General features: G+C 55.1%; 5 protein-coding genes across 5 annotated transcripts; all 5 read left to right on the forward strand.

Moving 5' to 3' along the window:
• Window positions 1-241: 241 nt before the first annotated feature.
• Window positions 242-2,178, forward strand: PG997_005928 (arrestin; the record flags this gene model as incomplete). The annotated part of the gene is made up of 2 exons (XM_066810243.1): window positions 242-306; window positions 381-2,178. 2 exons carry the CDS (start codon window positions 242-244, stop codon window positions 2,176-2,178), a joined length of 1,863 nt encoding a protein of 620 aa, XP_066669166.1.
• Window positions 2,179-3,497: 1,319 nt separating this feature from the next.
• On the forward strand, window positions 3,498-5,074 carry PG997_005929 (Cytoskeletal signaling protein slm1; the record flags this gene model as incomplete). The annotated part of the gene is made up of 3 exons (XM_066810244.1): window positions 3,498-3,593; window positions 3,666-3,884; window positions 3,944-5,074. 3 exons carry the CDS (start codon window positions 3,498-3,500, stop codon window positions 5,072-5,074), a joined length of 1,446 nt encoding a protein of 481 aa, XP_066669167.1.
• Window positions 5,075-7,165: 2,091 nt separating this feature from the next.
• PG997_005930 (uncharacterized protein) lies at window positions 7,166-8,072 on the forward strand (the record flags this gene model as incomplete). The annotated part of the gene is made up of 3 exons (XM_066810245.1): window positions 7,166-7,275; window positions 7,347-7,634; window positions 7,778-8,072. 3 exons carry the CDS (start codon window positions 7,166-7,168, stop codon window positions 8,070-8,072), a joined length of 693 nt encoding a protein of 230 aa, XP_066669168.1.
• A 1,049-nt stretch (window positions 8,073-9,121) lies between these two features.
• On the forward strand, window positions 9,122-10,102 carry PG997_005931 (uncharacterized protein; the record flags this gene model as incomplete). The annotated part of the gene is made up of 1 exon (XM_066810246.1): window positions 9,122-10,102. The coding sequence occupies one exon, from the start codon at window positions 9,122-9,124 to the stop codon at window positions 10,100-10,102; it is 981 nt and encodes a 326-aa protein (XP_066669169.1).
• A 565-nt stretch (window positions 10,103-10,667) lies between these two features.
• Window positions 10,668-12,142, forward strand: PG997_005932 (uncharacterized protein; the record flags this gene model as incomplete). Its single annotated transcript, XM_066810247.1, has 2 exons — window positions 10,668-11,404; window positions 11,467-12,142. The coding sequence occupies 2 exons, from the start codon at window positions 10,668-10,670 to the stop codon at window positions 12,140-12,142; spliced, it is 1,413 nt and encodes a 470-aa protein (XP_066669170.1).
• Window positions 12,143-13,017: the final 875 nt, after the last annotated feature.

Below are 13,017 nucleotides of genomic sequence, written 5' to 3' on the forward strand. Positions count from 1 at the left end.
CCTCTCTCGTCTCGTCGTTCCTACTTTCCCCGGCGAACCTCGTATGTTGAAAGACCTGACAACTCCCTCGCCTCAAGGGTTGTCTATTTCCTGCTTTGCCCACTTGCTCCGAACTTTTTATATGCTGTAGACCCGTCCAAGTTGCGGCCTGCTTGCAACTTACACTTTGGCACTATCATCACTTAGGCTGAAAACACGCTATATACGACCGGGCTAACTGCCCGTAACTGATTATCGCAACATGCCGTCCTTCAACCCTTTCACGTCGGTGGCGAGTAGAAACGCATGCGCCCTGTTCGAGATCAGGTGAGCCCCCCTGCCTCGCTATAGGCGCCCGAGTCTATGGCTTACGTCCCGTCTGTTCTAACCCCCTTGTCCAGACTCGAGAGCGACTTCATCGTTTTCCGTGGTAGTACGGACGAGGCCTCTGGTCAGCTCCTCAAGGGAGTCGTCGTGCTGTGTCTCCGAGAGCCACTCAGAGTCGAAGATGTCCACCTACGTTTAACGGGCAGCGCTAGAGTCGCTTGGATGGAAGGAAAACAGACGCCAACCGGAATCCACAACCAGAAGATCGACCGTACGACGACCGTTCTCAGGCACAGCTGGCCGCCGTTTGTCTTTGGAAACGACCATCACTCGCATATTCTTGCCGCGGGGAACTATGAATGGCCTTTCGAGCTGCTCCTGGAGGGCAACACCCTGGAAAGTGTGGAAGGTCTCTACCAGACTGGTATCAGCTACTTTCTGAAAGCAACCGTCTCTCGTGGTAAGCTTGCCAAGAACCTCCATGCTTTCAAGAGAGTGCGCATCATCCGGACGCTGGACCCTGCCGCCCTCGAGTTCAACCACGCCATGAGTGTCGAAAACATCTGGCCGAACAAAGTGGAATACTCGATTGTCATCCCTCAGAAGGCCGTTGTGTTTGGCAGCCACATTCCGTTGGAAATGCGATTTACCCCGTTGCTGAAGGGGCTGGAGATGGGCGAGATTACCGTGAGGCTTCTGGAATCCCAGGAGTTCTCGGTTCCTGGCTATAGTGCGCTCCCGAGAGTCCACAAAGCCGAGCGCGAGGTCACAAACTGGCATTTCGAAGTGAAGCGGGACGATCACTGGCAGGATAACATCGAAGAGACTGGACAGGAAGGGTGGAAAGTGACGAGAGATTTACCACTGCCGCAGAAACTGTCTAAGTGCCTTCAGGACTGCACGGCTGCGGGCATCAAGATTCGCCACAAGATCAAACTCACCGTGGCGCTCAAGAACCCCGATGGCCATGTTTCGGAATTGAGGGCTACGTTGCCCGTGACCATCTTCATCTCGCCAAACATCTCTCTAGACGATGACGGTAACGTGGTCTCCGGAGAGGCCCAAGAGGCCGCCGAGGGCACTGTGGCAGATAGTGATCAGTCCAACATGGCACCACCAGGCTACGGGCTCCACGTTCTTGACCAATTGTACGAGAACGTGGATCCCAGCATAACGCCCAACGGAATGCAAAGCGGCATCAACACACCATTTTACGCCCAGTCGCGCGCTGGGTCGCACGAGAACCTGTCACAACTGGCAAGCGGAGCAGTCACCCCAGCTGCGCTCTCGTCGAGGCTACAGAACGTGTCGCTGGACCCGAACAACCGGAACAACTCCTACACGTCGATGGGATCCCATTCGGGGATCAACACGCCCAGCCATAACTATTCGCACGACGGCGATCACACGGCGGAATCCTCGCTGCCCCAGTCAGCTGAGCTGTCTCGACAAACTAGTGCAGAAGAGCACCATTCTCCTGAAACATCTGGGCACAGCACACCGCCGGAACACCTGGACCTACCCGATGTAGATATGGCGCAGCTCAGCAAAGTCCCGAGTTACAACACGGCTACACGAACACCCTTGGCTCGCAACTCGAGCTTCAGCGATACGGTCACACTGCCGGACTACTTCAGCGTCATGAGCGCGCCGAGTTCGCCGACGAGGGCTCCCGTGAACGATCCGCTAGCAACCATTACCGAAGACATGGGCGATTCGGCCGAGACACTTCAGCCACGACCAAGCCGCCGGCCATCAGCAAGACGCAGCAACTCGCTCGGATTTGCCAGCTTCCTGTCATCGCACTCGATTGGCGATCATCATGGCGAGCGCCTGTCGCGACTGATACCGTCGAGAGGAGCACCCAGCTAGAACAACCAGAATCGGCACATGTTTTCGATGAATGCTACAATATGGTTCTTGCTTTGTATTTGTTTTCCCGGGGCGTTAGGAAAGGCGAGACATCACCACACACATAGACAGGAGAATGAAGTACGGAACTTCGTGGCGTTACATATGATTATTACAAGCGGACTGGGTCGGGTCATTGGATCGCCTCAACTTTTGGATTGGATATACCCCTACTGTTCATGGCTTTTTTTACGGGACGCGATAGATTGTATAGCCTACTCTGCATGCATCACTTTCAGGGTGACTTAAATGCAAGCTTTTAATGACAATCTGCCTACCCAGCGCAACCCAAACACAATATGTCTCGGACCCATGCGGGATTTGTGCTCTTGTGGCTCCTAACACTTCAATCGTCCGAGTGAGGGGGGGTGGACAGATTGTCGATACGATGATATAGTTACTAAAAACAAGCGTTGCATCTCTAGGTACTTGAATTGCCCACGACCCGGTGGGCAGGTTTAGGTTCATGTCATGTCGAATTGTAGTCTGCTGATCCGGAACTTGGAGTCTAATGAATTGCTTGGACCCAGCTGAAGTGTGTAGTTCCCTTCGATCGTGGCGGTGAAGCAAGATTGAATTCAAATGCTCGATTCCAGAGTGCTTGCTTTGCTTGTCGCTCCTCTCGTCGTCTCGAAGAATCGAGGGGCACAAACGGCTGGAAGTCGCGATTGACGTCATTAGCGCTAGTTTCATTCCTAATTGCTTTAGCTAAGTTGACTTTGGTACCCAATTGGCGCCATGTGCCAATCCAATCCTGCTGAGGGCTCGTGAAGGGTCGAATACTGTTAAAAACAATACTATCGTGGTGTCTATGACCTCAGCATCAATGAGAAAAACCCCCATCACTTCATCCTGTTTTACCATCCGATTGAGAAACTGGCTAGCCCGTTGCAGGGTAGGTATGCTAGTCATGCCATCTCATCTTGCGCATTTGCATCCGCACCGAACCACGGGCTTCGCTGGCTTGTCTCTGTCCCACCGGTCTAATGATCGACGTCAAGGGTCGCCCCTGATTGGCCCGAACAACCTCGCAACTTCAATAGCGCCAGAGGTCTAGAGCTCCCCTCAGCATCTGCCGCACGCCATATCGTCACCCCCTTAATCCCGCCCTCCCTCTCGAGTCTCGAGCGTCGCAATAGAAAAAGACGGCATTCCTAGATTCCCAAACCATCCCGTTCCTGGGTGTATATACATTTTGGTCCCCTCTCAACCCTTCACAGCAGCTGCGCTCCATCTCTGCTTTGTGGCCCACCATCCCCAACGCCACGCCGCTCCCCAAGATGAGCGCCGATTCGCAACCGATGCCCCTGCGCCAGGGCACTACCATGAGTAGTAGCTTTGGCGACGAGGCTGTGCCCGAATTCGATCCTGCCAGCGTGAGTGTCCTATCGAACCTTGCCGCAACGAAAAAGCGAGAACAGTAGCTAACTGATGCGCTCAAACACCAGACCGCCGGTCTCCTTTCCGAACGTCTTCGAGCCTGGAAGCACGCCATCGCCTACCTCGAAGAATACGTCTCGGCCACGGAGAAAGTACACAAATCGCATGCCAAGGAATATGAAAAGGTGCTCAAGACCATCTCTCAACCGCTGAGAGAGGGTAGGCACTTTGATCAGGGACTTGGAGGAGTTGCGGGCTTTTTCGAGAACATGCGTGTCAACACCCAGGTACGATGGACCAACCCAAGAGTCACCACTTGCGAATCATTGTTCTAACGGGGGAACAGGCTATGATCAACTCCAACGCCGAGACCGAAAAGACCCTCAAGGGCACCGTCCTCCCCATTCTCGAGCGACTGCACAAGGAGGTCAAGGTGAAAACTAAGGAAATCATGTCCGGCGCTGAGAAGAGCTCCAAGGAGGTTGAAAAGGCCAGAAACACCACCCAGAAGCACATCGAGCTTCTGGGCCAACACTCCGCTTCGTTCGAATCCGCCGGCGGCAAGATGAACCCTGCCGATGACCCATATGTCCTCCAGCGTGGTGTCCTCCACCGACTCAACAAACAGGTGATGGAAGAGAACAACCACAGAAACGACCTTATCACGGTACAAAACCACTTCCAGGCCTTTGAGGCCCATGTGATCCAGGTCGTGCAGCAGGCCATGGAGGCCTTCAACTCTGTTGCGGGCGGCCAAGCAGAAAAGACCAGGGCACTGTACGCCGATATGCTGAGCACTGCTCAACGTATCCCACCAGACTTTGAGTGGAAGGGTTTCCAGCACCGAGAAGCCCATCAACTTGTGGACCCGAACGAGCCACCGCGCAGCGTCGATGCGCTCACTTTCCCGAACCAGGGCCACAATTCGACCAAGGCCCTCATTGAGGGAAGTCTGGAGCGGAAATCGCGAAACAAGCTGTCGTGGGGGACGCAGACCAGCTACTACGTCGTGACGCCCTCCAAGTTCCTTCATGAGTTCAAAGATGACGACAACTTTCGCGCCGACCCCAAGCCTGAACTCTCGATCTACCTACCTGATGCGGTGATTGGCACCCCCAACGGTGACAAGTTCAACGTCAAGGGTAAAGACAAGAGCAGCAGCTTCAGCAGCAAACTTGCCGGCGCATCCGAACTTTCTTTCAAGGCGCACACCCCGGCCGATGCCCAGAAGTGGTACGAGGCTATCCGCGCAGCTGCCGGTACTTCGGGCGCTGGCGCCATGGAAAGCACGCCAGCGTCACCAGTTGTTGGTGGTACTGCGTCATCAACCGGCGCCTTCCCTGCGGAGAAGGCTCACGCTCCAGAGAAGGGTCAGGAGGCTGGCATAACTGGCAATGACACGGTTTCCAGCCCTACCGCCATGTCTCCCGTGGAGCCTGCAACCGCTGCGACAGGAGACAAGAAGTCGGCTGTTTAGAGAAGAAGTTGGGCAGCTGCATCGCAGAAACGCATGCGCGGCATGGGCAAGCGCCCACGTCGCGAGACTTGTTGACTCGCGCAATACGCAAGTCAACCCGCTCTCATGGTGGAATGGGATACAGACAAGGAAGAAATAACGATGCGATGCGATGCGATGCGATGCGATTCAGCCTTTCCGTGGAAGATGATCATCGGATACACAAGGCAGACACAGCGGCGCAGGTGTGCTTCTTTTGCAGGAACGGGCTCTTTAACGCGACATTCGATATCCAACTGCTAATCAGTTTTAATGATAAAATCCTGCTTACTTAGACCGCGACTCGTCGTGTTCGTGTTTGACTCCCTTGCCGGTTTCTCAGCTCACTAGTTTCGGATCCTGCTGGAGATAAAAATAGCAAAGCAGCAAACTTTACTCGGTCAGCGCGCCTGGGTGTGGCTTGCAGGGGAGGCAAGCTCCGAAAGTGCACTTTTCTGGATAAATCCCGTCCCAGCCTCGCGAATCTTGGGAGATATGGCTTTACTAGCAGGAAGATTCGGGAATACCCCTGATTGGCATCACTTACCGGTGAAGCCAAACATCCGTTGCTCATTTCGTCACAGGGCCGAGCCGCATGTTGCGCAACAGCAGGTAGGCCTGTCAGAATGTGCCACTAGATATGCATGCAATGTTTGTTGCAGCCCGAAGACAAGCAGCCACTCTACGCCTTTCTCGTCAAGACAACCGTCTGCTGCCCGACGCGCTTCTTAATTGAAACAATCAATCACTCAATCTGACACCTACTCATTTGAGATCGTATATTTCTTAGAATGAGAAGGATAACCATTGATGCCGCTTTCAGCTAATCTTGCGAGCTCGTCATCTACATCTGGTAGGGGAGTAGAGACGCCGTACGAGACCCGGTCCGCCACTCAACGCGTGGGGTAAGGCTGAGATAAGTTCAAATATCGACAGCCCACGGCGGTGGCGCCGAAGAATTACCGGATGCGGAGCATTAGCCCGCCGTTGTTTCAATAGCACTGTCCTGTTGCTTGCCTCGTTGATTGGGGCAGCTCCAATGAGAAGCCCATGTCTTACCTCATGTGGGCTGACGCGATCGATCCCGGTCTGGGTTGCTGGTCCAGCCATGCAAGAGACAAGCATCCCCTATCCTGCGAGGTTAGATGCGATGAACTTATTATAGCCATGTGGCAGAAGCCACCAATTAGCCGCAAACAAGGAAACGAGAGAGAGAGAGCGTGCCACCCTGGTTCCATAGTAAACGGGAGGAAAGGGGGAATCTGCAACTGATTGGTGGCCTTACCTGAGCTGGGATGCAGCGATTGGCATGCTAAGCCATCGCGCCCAACTTCAGGAGATGGTAGATGTCATTCGGAAAGTTCCCGGCGGCTCTGCTGCCGAACTTCACCCTGCCTGCTCACTTATACATCCCTTAGTCTGCCAAGGCATATTTTCTTCTTTCCCGCCGACGAAGACACAATCCCTGATGCTGCGACGGTCTACTATTACATTGGGTCGTTGGGCTTACCTGTTTATGTATGTACGCAACCACTTACATACTGACTTACATCACGATATCGAGCAAGGCTTGGCCCATCCCATAGGGGATTAATTCGCCATGCTAAGAAATGTCAATCTGCACCCACCAATCCTTTCCTCCGAGAGGACCGGCAAGATACCATTCCAGGAATAGCAAGCAAGCTTGAGTACATCAGTAAGTGTACTACTCCTGAAAAGACCCACCCCGTGAGGACAGCGGCACACACGCGCATTGGCAGGTATGCCTGAGAGCTGCATACTTCCTTTTTGAGGTTCTTATGATTCACGTGTGTGTGTAGCCCTACCTCATGTCATGGCAATGATATAATAAGAAGAAACAAAAAAACGCCCAACGAGGCTTTCTTAACAAACGTGGTTATGAACGGGAACTAGTATGAATAGACCCCTGATCCCATCACCACCTCCGGATTCCCACCTCCATCCATCACGACAACAGCAACAGATCGGTCTTGTACGAAGAGCTTTTAAAACACCACTGGAAAGGATCACAACAGAAGCTAAAGCCAGAGTCGACGCACTTTGCCGCTCAAGATGACGAAGGACTGGGAGAATTACAAAGGCACCATCTTGGCCCTGTATGAACACCAGACGCTTTCGCAAGTCATGGAGATCATGGAGAGGGACTATAACTTCTCGGCATCGTAGGTACCACCCAATCCCCTGATGGATTTCCAAGAACGTGGTGGCGTCGTCAGCTGACATGTCCCAACAGCACTCGTGCCTATCGCCAAAAGCTCGACAAATGGGGCAAGAGGAAGTACAAGAAGCGCAAGGGCAAGTCGGACAACGGCTCCGAAGTCAGTGACGCCGACAGCGCGGAAGAGGCGGCCGGGTCTTCCATCTCGGCATCGCCGGAGGTATCGCGTCGCAGGGGTGACGCACACGCCTACCAAAGACAGCAACAGCAGTCGGCCAGCACTGGCAGCTACGGAACAGATGCTGCGACGTACCAGGCAGGCGATGGCAGCTACGCGCTCCACCATTCCGGTACAGACGCCAGGTAAGGACGAGTCCCGAGCCAGTTTCGATCAAAATTGTTCCTTGGCTACCCCTTCCCCAATGCAACACATTAATGGTGGATCGGGCACCAGTTGTCTCAAGACGTATTCCACCTCCTTAACGATATTGCTAACCATATGCTAGCAGCAACAACTACAACCCGGCACAATACCAAAGCGCCAACGCGTACGGTGCCGCCGACAACAACACTTACTGGGCAAACTATTCCGCCACGGCAACGCAAAGCTACTCCCAAGCCCCACCGGACCCGAATGCGGCGGCATACGGTTACGGTGGGGTGTCGTATCCTACTGACAACACGGCGGCTGCACCGTTCCAGTATATGGATGCTTCCGGCGCCAGCTACTCCATGGATAACCAGATGGACTATAACGCCACATATCCGGGCGGCAGCTGGGATCAGACCCAAGACGGATAAGAAGTGGAGTTCTCGGTCTACGGCCCCGTGAACCAGATCTCCTGGAAGAGCGAGATCACTTACTTGCTGGCTTGCTGTTGCCAGGGGTTCGTCGTGCTAGCAATCATGGTCCGGCTAGACGGTGCATTAAATCTTTCGGATATAGAGTCAAGTACCGGCATGTGTGCATAGAGAACTTTCATATCTGATTTTCTTCTCTCTTTATCGTTTCTCCCACTCTTCCCTTTTGAGCATGTCAGGGCATATCGGGTCGTTCCTTGCATCAGCATCGTTTCGTTCAGCATTTTGTTTTTATTAGATTTGTTTATGTAGGGCTAGAATGGAGTATCTTCGACTTATTGTCGTTGTTTTGTTTTCGTTCCTTTTTCACTTACACCACATGCGTCCATTCGCTGTCTGTATATTGTCCGGGGTTTGGTCGTTGTTTATAGTTGCATCTATAATACTTACGCCTTTGGCATTTTCCTCACTCCATGTTGATGTATTTTGGCATTTCGACCCATTACCAGAGGGTTATGCCAGGAATTATGGTATCGTAGCATCCTGGGACTGTATTGGCGCCTCGGTTTGGTGAACGGCTTCAAGGTCGACGGATGGTCGGATTTTGGCAAATACCTAGGCGGATGTAATAACCTTATCTCCAGCGAAACCCACCTGGAAGTGGAGATGCCGTTGTCATTGGCACCTTGCCAAGACATTGGAATACGCCGTAGTCTCTTGTGAAAGCGCAGCCAAGACTATACGAATGCTGCTATGTAAGGAATTGTGGTATACAATTTCGCACTAGCAACGCCAGCTCCCGTATCGGCCAGAGTGTACGCCTGAACCCAAGCGGGGCAGGATGACATGATTATCAATCAATACCGCATTAAAAATTATGGCCCATGCTATCGTATGAGCAGTCTCGGGTCGTCAGGCTTATTTAAACCACATGCTAGACGTCTGTGGATTGTTGCTCGGTCCCGTAGAAGCAGCATTGTTTTCACTCTTTCATGAACGTCCCACAAACAAAGTCTCTTTCAAATTTTGAACCAAGACCCGAAGCAGATATGGCTCCGTCCCGAGTTATCCTGGTGACTGCGGCGTCAGGCAATATCGGCGAACACCTGATCCCTCTCCTCGCGTCGGACCCGACCACCAAGCTCGTCCTCCCCACCAGCCGGGCCTCCAGCCTTCAAGCCCAGCTAGCCCAGCACCAGCAATGCCAGGCCGGTAGCAACGTCTTCATCGAGGAGGGATCCATCAAGGATCCCGCCTGGCTCCAGGGCCTCCTCGCCTCCCACAAGGTCGACACCGTATTCCTGAACCTGACGGGCGACGACGAGCTCTTCACCTCGCTCAACTGCCTCGACGCCGTGTCCCGGTCCGGCACCGTGACGCAGCTGATCTACCTGTCCGGCTGCATGGACTTCGACACCAGCGAGAACATCCAGCGCTGGATCGCCATCTGCTCCGCCGCGCACGTCCTGGTCAAGCCGCTCGTCGAGCAGAAGCTGGTGCACGGCGAGAACCTGCCGTTCGACTGGACCATCCTGCGCCCCGCCCTGTTCTTCACCAACGACCTCCGGTCCAAGCAGAGCATGCTCGAGACCGGCGTCCTCGGCGTGCCGTTCGGCGAGGCCGGCCTCAGCCGCGTGGCGCCCTGGGACATTGCGCTGGCGGTCAAGAACCTCATGACGGCCCACAACAACAATGGCGACAGCACGAACAAGTGGAACCGGCAGAAGGTCGCCATCGGGTCCCGGAAAGCGTTCAAGGGGTCCGAGATCGCGCGGACCTGGTCCGAGGCCCTCAAGAAGGAGATCAATGTGCTGCCCGCAAACGAGGAGGGTTTCCAGAAGCTCGAGGACTGGTTCGGCACGCTGGCGGGGCCGGCATGGGGCCGGGATCTGCGGTTGATGCACGAGACGTTCGCCGCGCATGGGTTCGGCATGACGGAGGAGCAATACCAGAAGCAGGTAGAGCTGCTGGGACAGGAACCGGCCGACTATGTAGAGTGGGTAAACTCTACCGGCGCTCAATGGGTTTGATGGGGAGGTGGCATGGCTGAGCAGCAACGCCCATGTGCATCTCGTGTTCCATCACGCTTGAAGTGTAGCATGCTAGATTCGCCAGTGGATGACTCCAGAAGTAGCAATAAATTGTAAAACACCATCTAAAGCCACTTTAGACTTGGCGATTTAGGTCTCGTGCAAAATGATGGTACTCTCGGCTGGTCTCTAATACATTGATCTATCTGGCGGATTTGCCGGTCTTGGCGGGCTTCAGACATAATCCCAGCTAGGAAGTTTATGGGTTGGATATTGGTGGGATATGGAGTTACGTTAAGCATCGGGGCCCCGAAGGCTAAATCGACAAACATCGGATGAACATGCCGAAGATTCGGGGCGGCGGCGGAACCATCCGCAACTGCGGGGATGGCCGATAACGACCTAAATAGAGCATGTGCTAGCCGAATCTGGTCCGACGACGCGGACTTATTGCATCCAATCTAAATCTATGCCTATCCTTGATTTTGCGCTTCCTTCGATTCTTCCAACGGACCTTCGTTCTGAACTGTTTGCTCCCGGTGCTGTATAACCTGACGTGACCGTCATGTCTCCCGAGATGCCCACTACCATGGCAACAGCGGTCGAGTATGACGCGGTCACAGCCACCGGCAAACCCGAGGCGGAGAACTACGCCCATGAAAGCGTAACGCCGGTCGATCCGCGAGGAGGAAAGTTGCGCGTCAAAGGGCCAGCTCTGTCTCAAGACGAACTGGACATCCTGAGACAGCCGCTCATGTTCCCATTCTCGGGGCGGACGGCGAAGAACCGGTTCCTCAAGGCGCCCATGACGGAGCGGCTATGCCAGTGGAACAAAGAGGGCGAAGACATCAGCGCCCGCGGGGTCCCCACCAAGGAATACGAGCTGCTGTACCAGCGCTGGGGCGAGGGCGAGATCGGCGTCATCGTGACGGGCAACCTCATGCTCAAGTACGACGCCGTCGAGGGCTACGGCAACGCCATCCTCTGCGACGACCACGACAACCGCGTCGAGGCGTTCGAACGCGTCACCGCAGCGGCCAAGAAGCACGGATCCCTGATGATCGCGCAGATCTCGCACCCGGGCCGTCAGGGCAACGCGATCCTCAACCCGAACCCCGTGAGCGCCAGCGACGTGCAGCTGCAGGTGCAGTGGATGGGCACGCGCTTCAACAAGCCGCGCCCCCTGTCGGTGGACGAGATCCGCTCCATGGTCGCCGACTGGGGCGAGACAGCGTACCTATGCCACCGCGCCGGCTTCGACGGCGTACAGGTGCACTGCGCCCACGGCTACCTGCTAGCCCAGTTCCTCTCCCAAACCACGAACAAGCGCACCGACGCCTACGGCGGCCCCTCGAGAACCGCAGCCGGATCGTCCTCGACGTCATCGCGGAGATCCGGCGGCGCGTGCCGGACCCGGCCTTCCTGATCTGCGTGAAACTAAACTCGGTCGAGTTCCAGCCCGGCGGCTCCACGCCCGCCGACTGCCGCGACCTGTGCCTGCGGCTCCAGGACGAGGGCCGCGTCGACTTCGTCGACCTGTCGGGCGGCACCTTCGAGGGCCGTGCCTTCGAGCACAAGAAGGCGTCGACCCGCGCCCGCGAGAGCTACTTCATCGAGTTCGCCGACATGATCCGGCCGCTCCTGACCAAGACCCTCGTCTACGTGACCGGCGGGTTCCGGACCGCTTCGGGGATGGCCGACGCCGTGCGCAGCGGCGCGTGCCACGGGGTCGGGATCGGTCGGCCCCTGGGCGCGGAGCCGTACCTGTGCCGCGACCTCTTGCTACGAGGGGCGGCGGTCCAGGGCGCGCTCGAGAGCTTCGTGCCGGCGCCGCAGAGCACGCAGGCGACGGGGACGCAGGTTGCGCAGATTGGGCACGGGCATGTGGCGGTCAGTGACTACAGTGATGAGGAGGAGGTGCGGCGGTGGGGGGAGGAGTTCCAGAGGGAGGCGGAGCGGAAGGAGAAGGCGTTGCCGGTCGTGGACTCGTCGGGGTTTCCGTTGTTTGAGGCACAGAGTGGGTTTTATTATCTGCGGTAGGGGGTTATGAAGTTTGATGTGGGTATCTTGCCATTGAAGTGGTGTCGGGATGTGCTGGTGGGTCATCGGCGAAAAAGGGGTAAAATAGGGAGAAATAATAATTTATCTACAACGTATTTGCGACAAGGTAGTTATGCGTGTCAAAATAGACTCCGTTGATTCCATACGAGCAGACTGGACATTGTGAATCGAAGTGCGAGCAATACGGCTTGCTGTGGAAGTGGCACCGGTGACAAATGGTGAAGATGACCAGGTATGAGCAGATATGTTTACAGTCCGAAAGTGCTTCAGGCTTCAGAGATGCTCCTGATATCACATATTTTCAAGTAAGTGACAGTGAAGAGCTGCAGAGATAGTCCCTAGGTGCCAGGCCTACAGGTGCCCCGATGGGCGCGTCTCGTAGCCAGAGCTTGACGCGGTGGCCAACCCGTGTATCGAGCTGTACCACCCACCGCCCGCCACCAGCACTCTTCCAGGACAACAGAACAATGGCTAACCACCCTGCTTACCTACATGAATCCCAATAGCAGCCCAGTTCCCTAACAGCAAGCAGTCTGGTTGCCGGTTCGCTGGCCAAGTGGTTAATCTCATGACACAACATTCACAACCAACGGCTACACACCGTCACCCACCGTTCCACTTCACGAGCTGAACAACCACAATTAGCTTGCATATCTGCCATATATAAACATATCCAAGTACAAATCACACAAACCGACACAGAAGATTAACCACGACCATAATCAGACTGCTCTAGGCCGGGATGGTAAACCGTAAACAATAAATACCCGGAAGACAGATAACCATGGCTGGTGGGCCATGGCCTGTCTGGGAGGGGGCGCGACTGTCTAGAAGCTGGAGTCGGGCCTAAAGGA

The sequence above is a fragment of the Apiospora hydei genome, assembly GCF_038363865.1.
Source record: "Apiospora hydei strain CBS 114990 chromosome Unknown utg000005l_segment0_segment0, whole genome shotgun sequence".
Classification (NCBI taxonomy): Eukaryota; Fungi; Ascomycota; class Sordariomycetes; order Amphisphaeriales; family Apiosporaceae; genus Apiospora; species Apiospora hydei.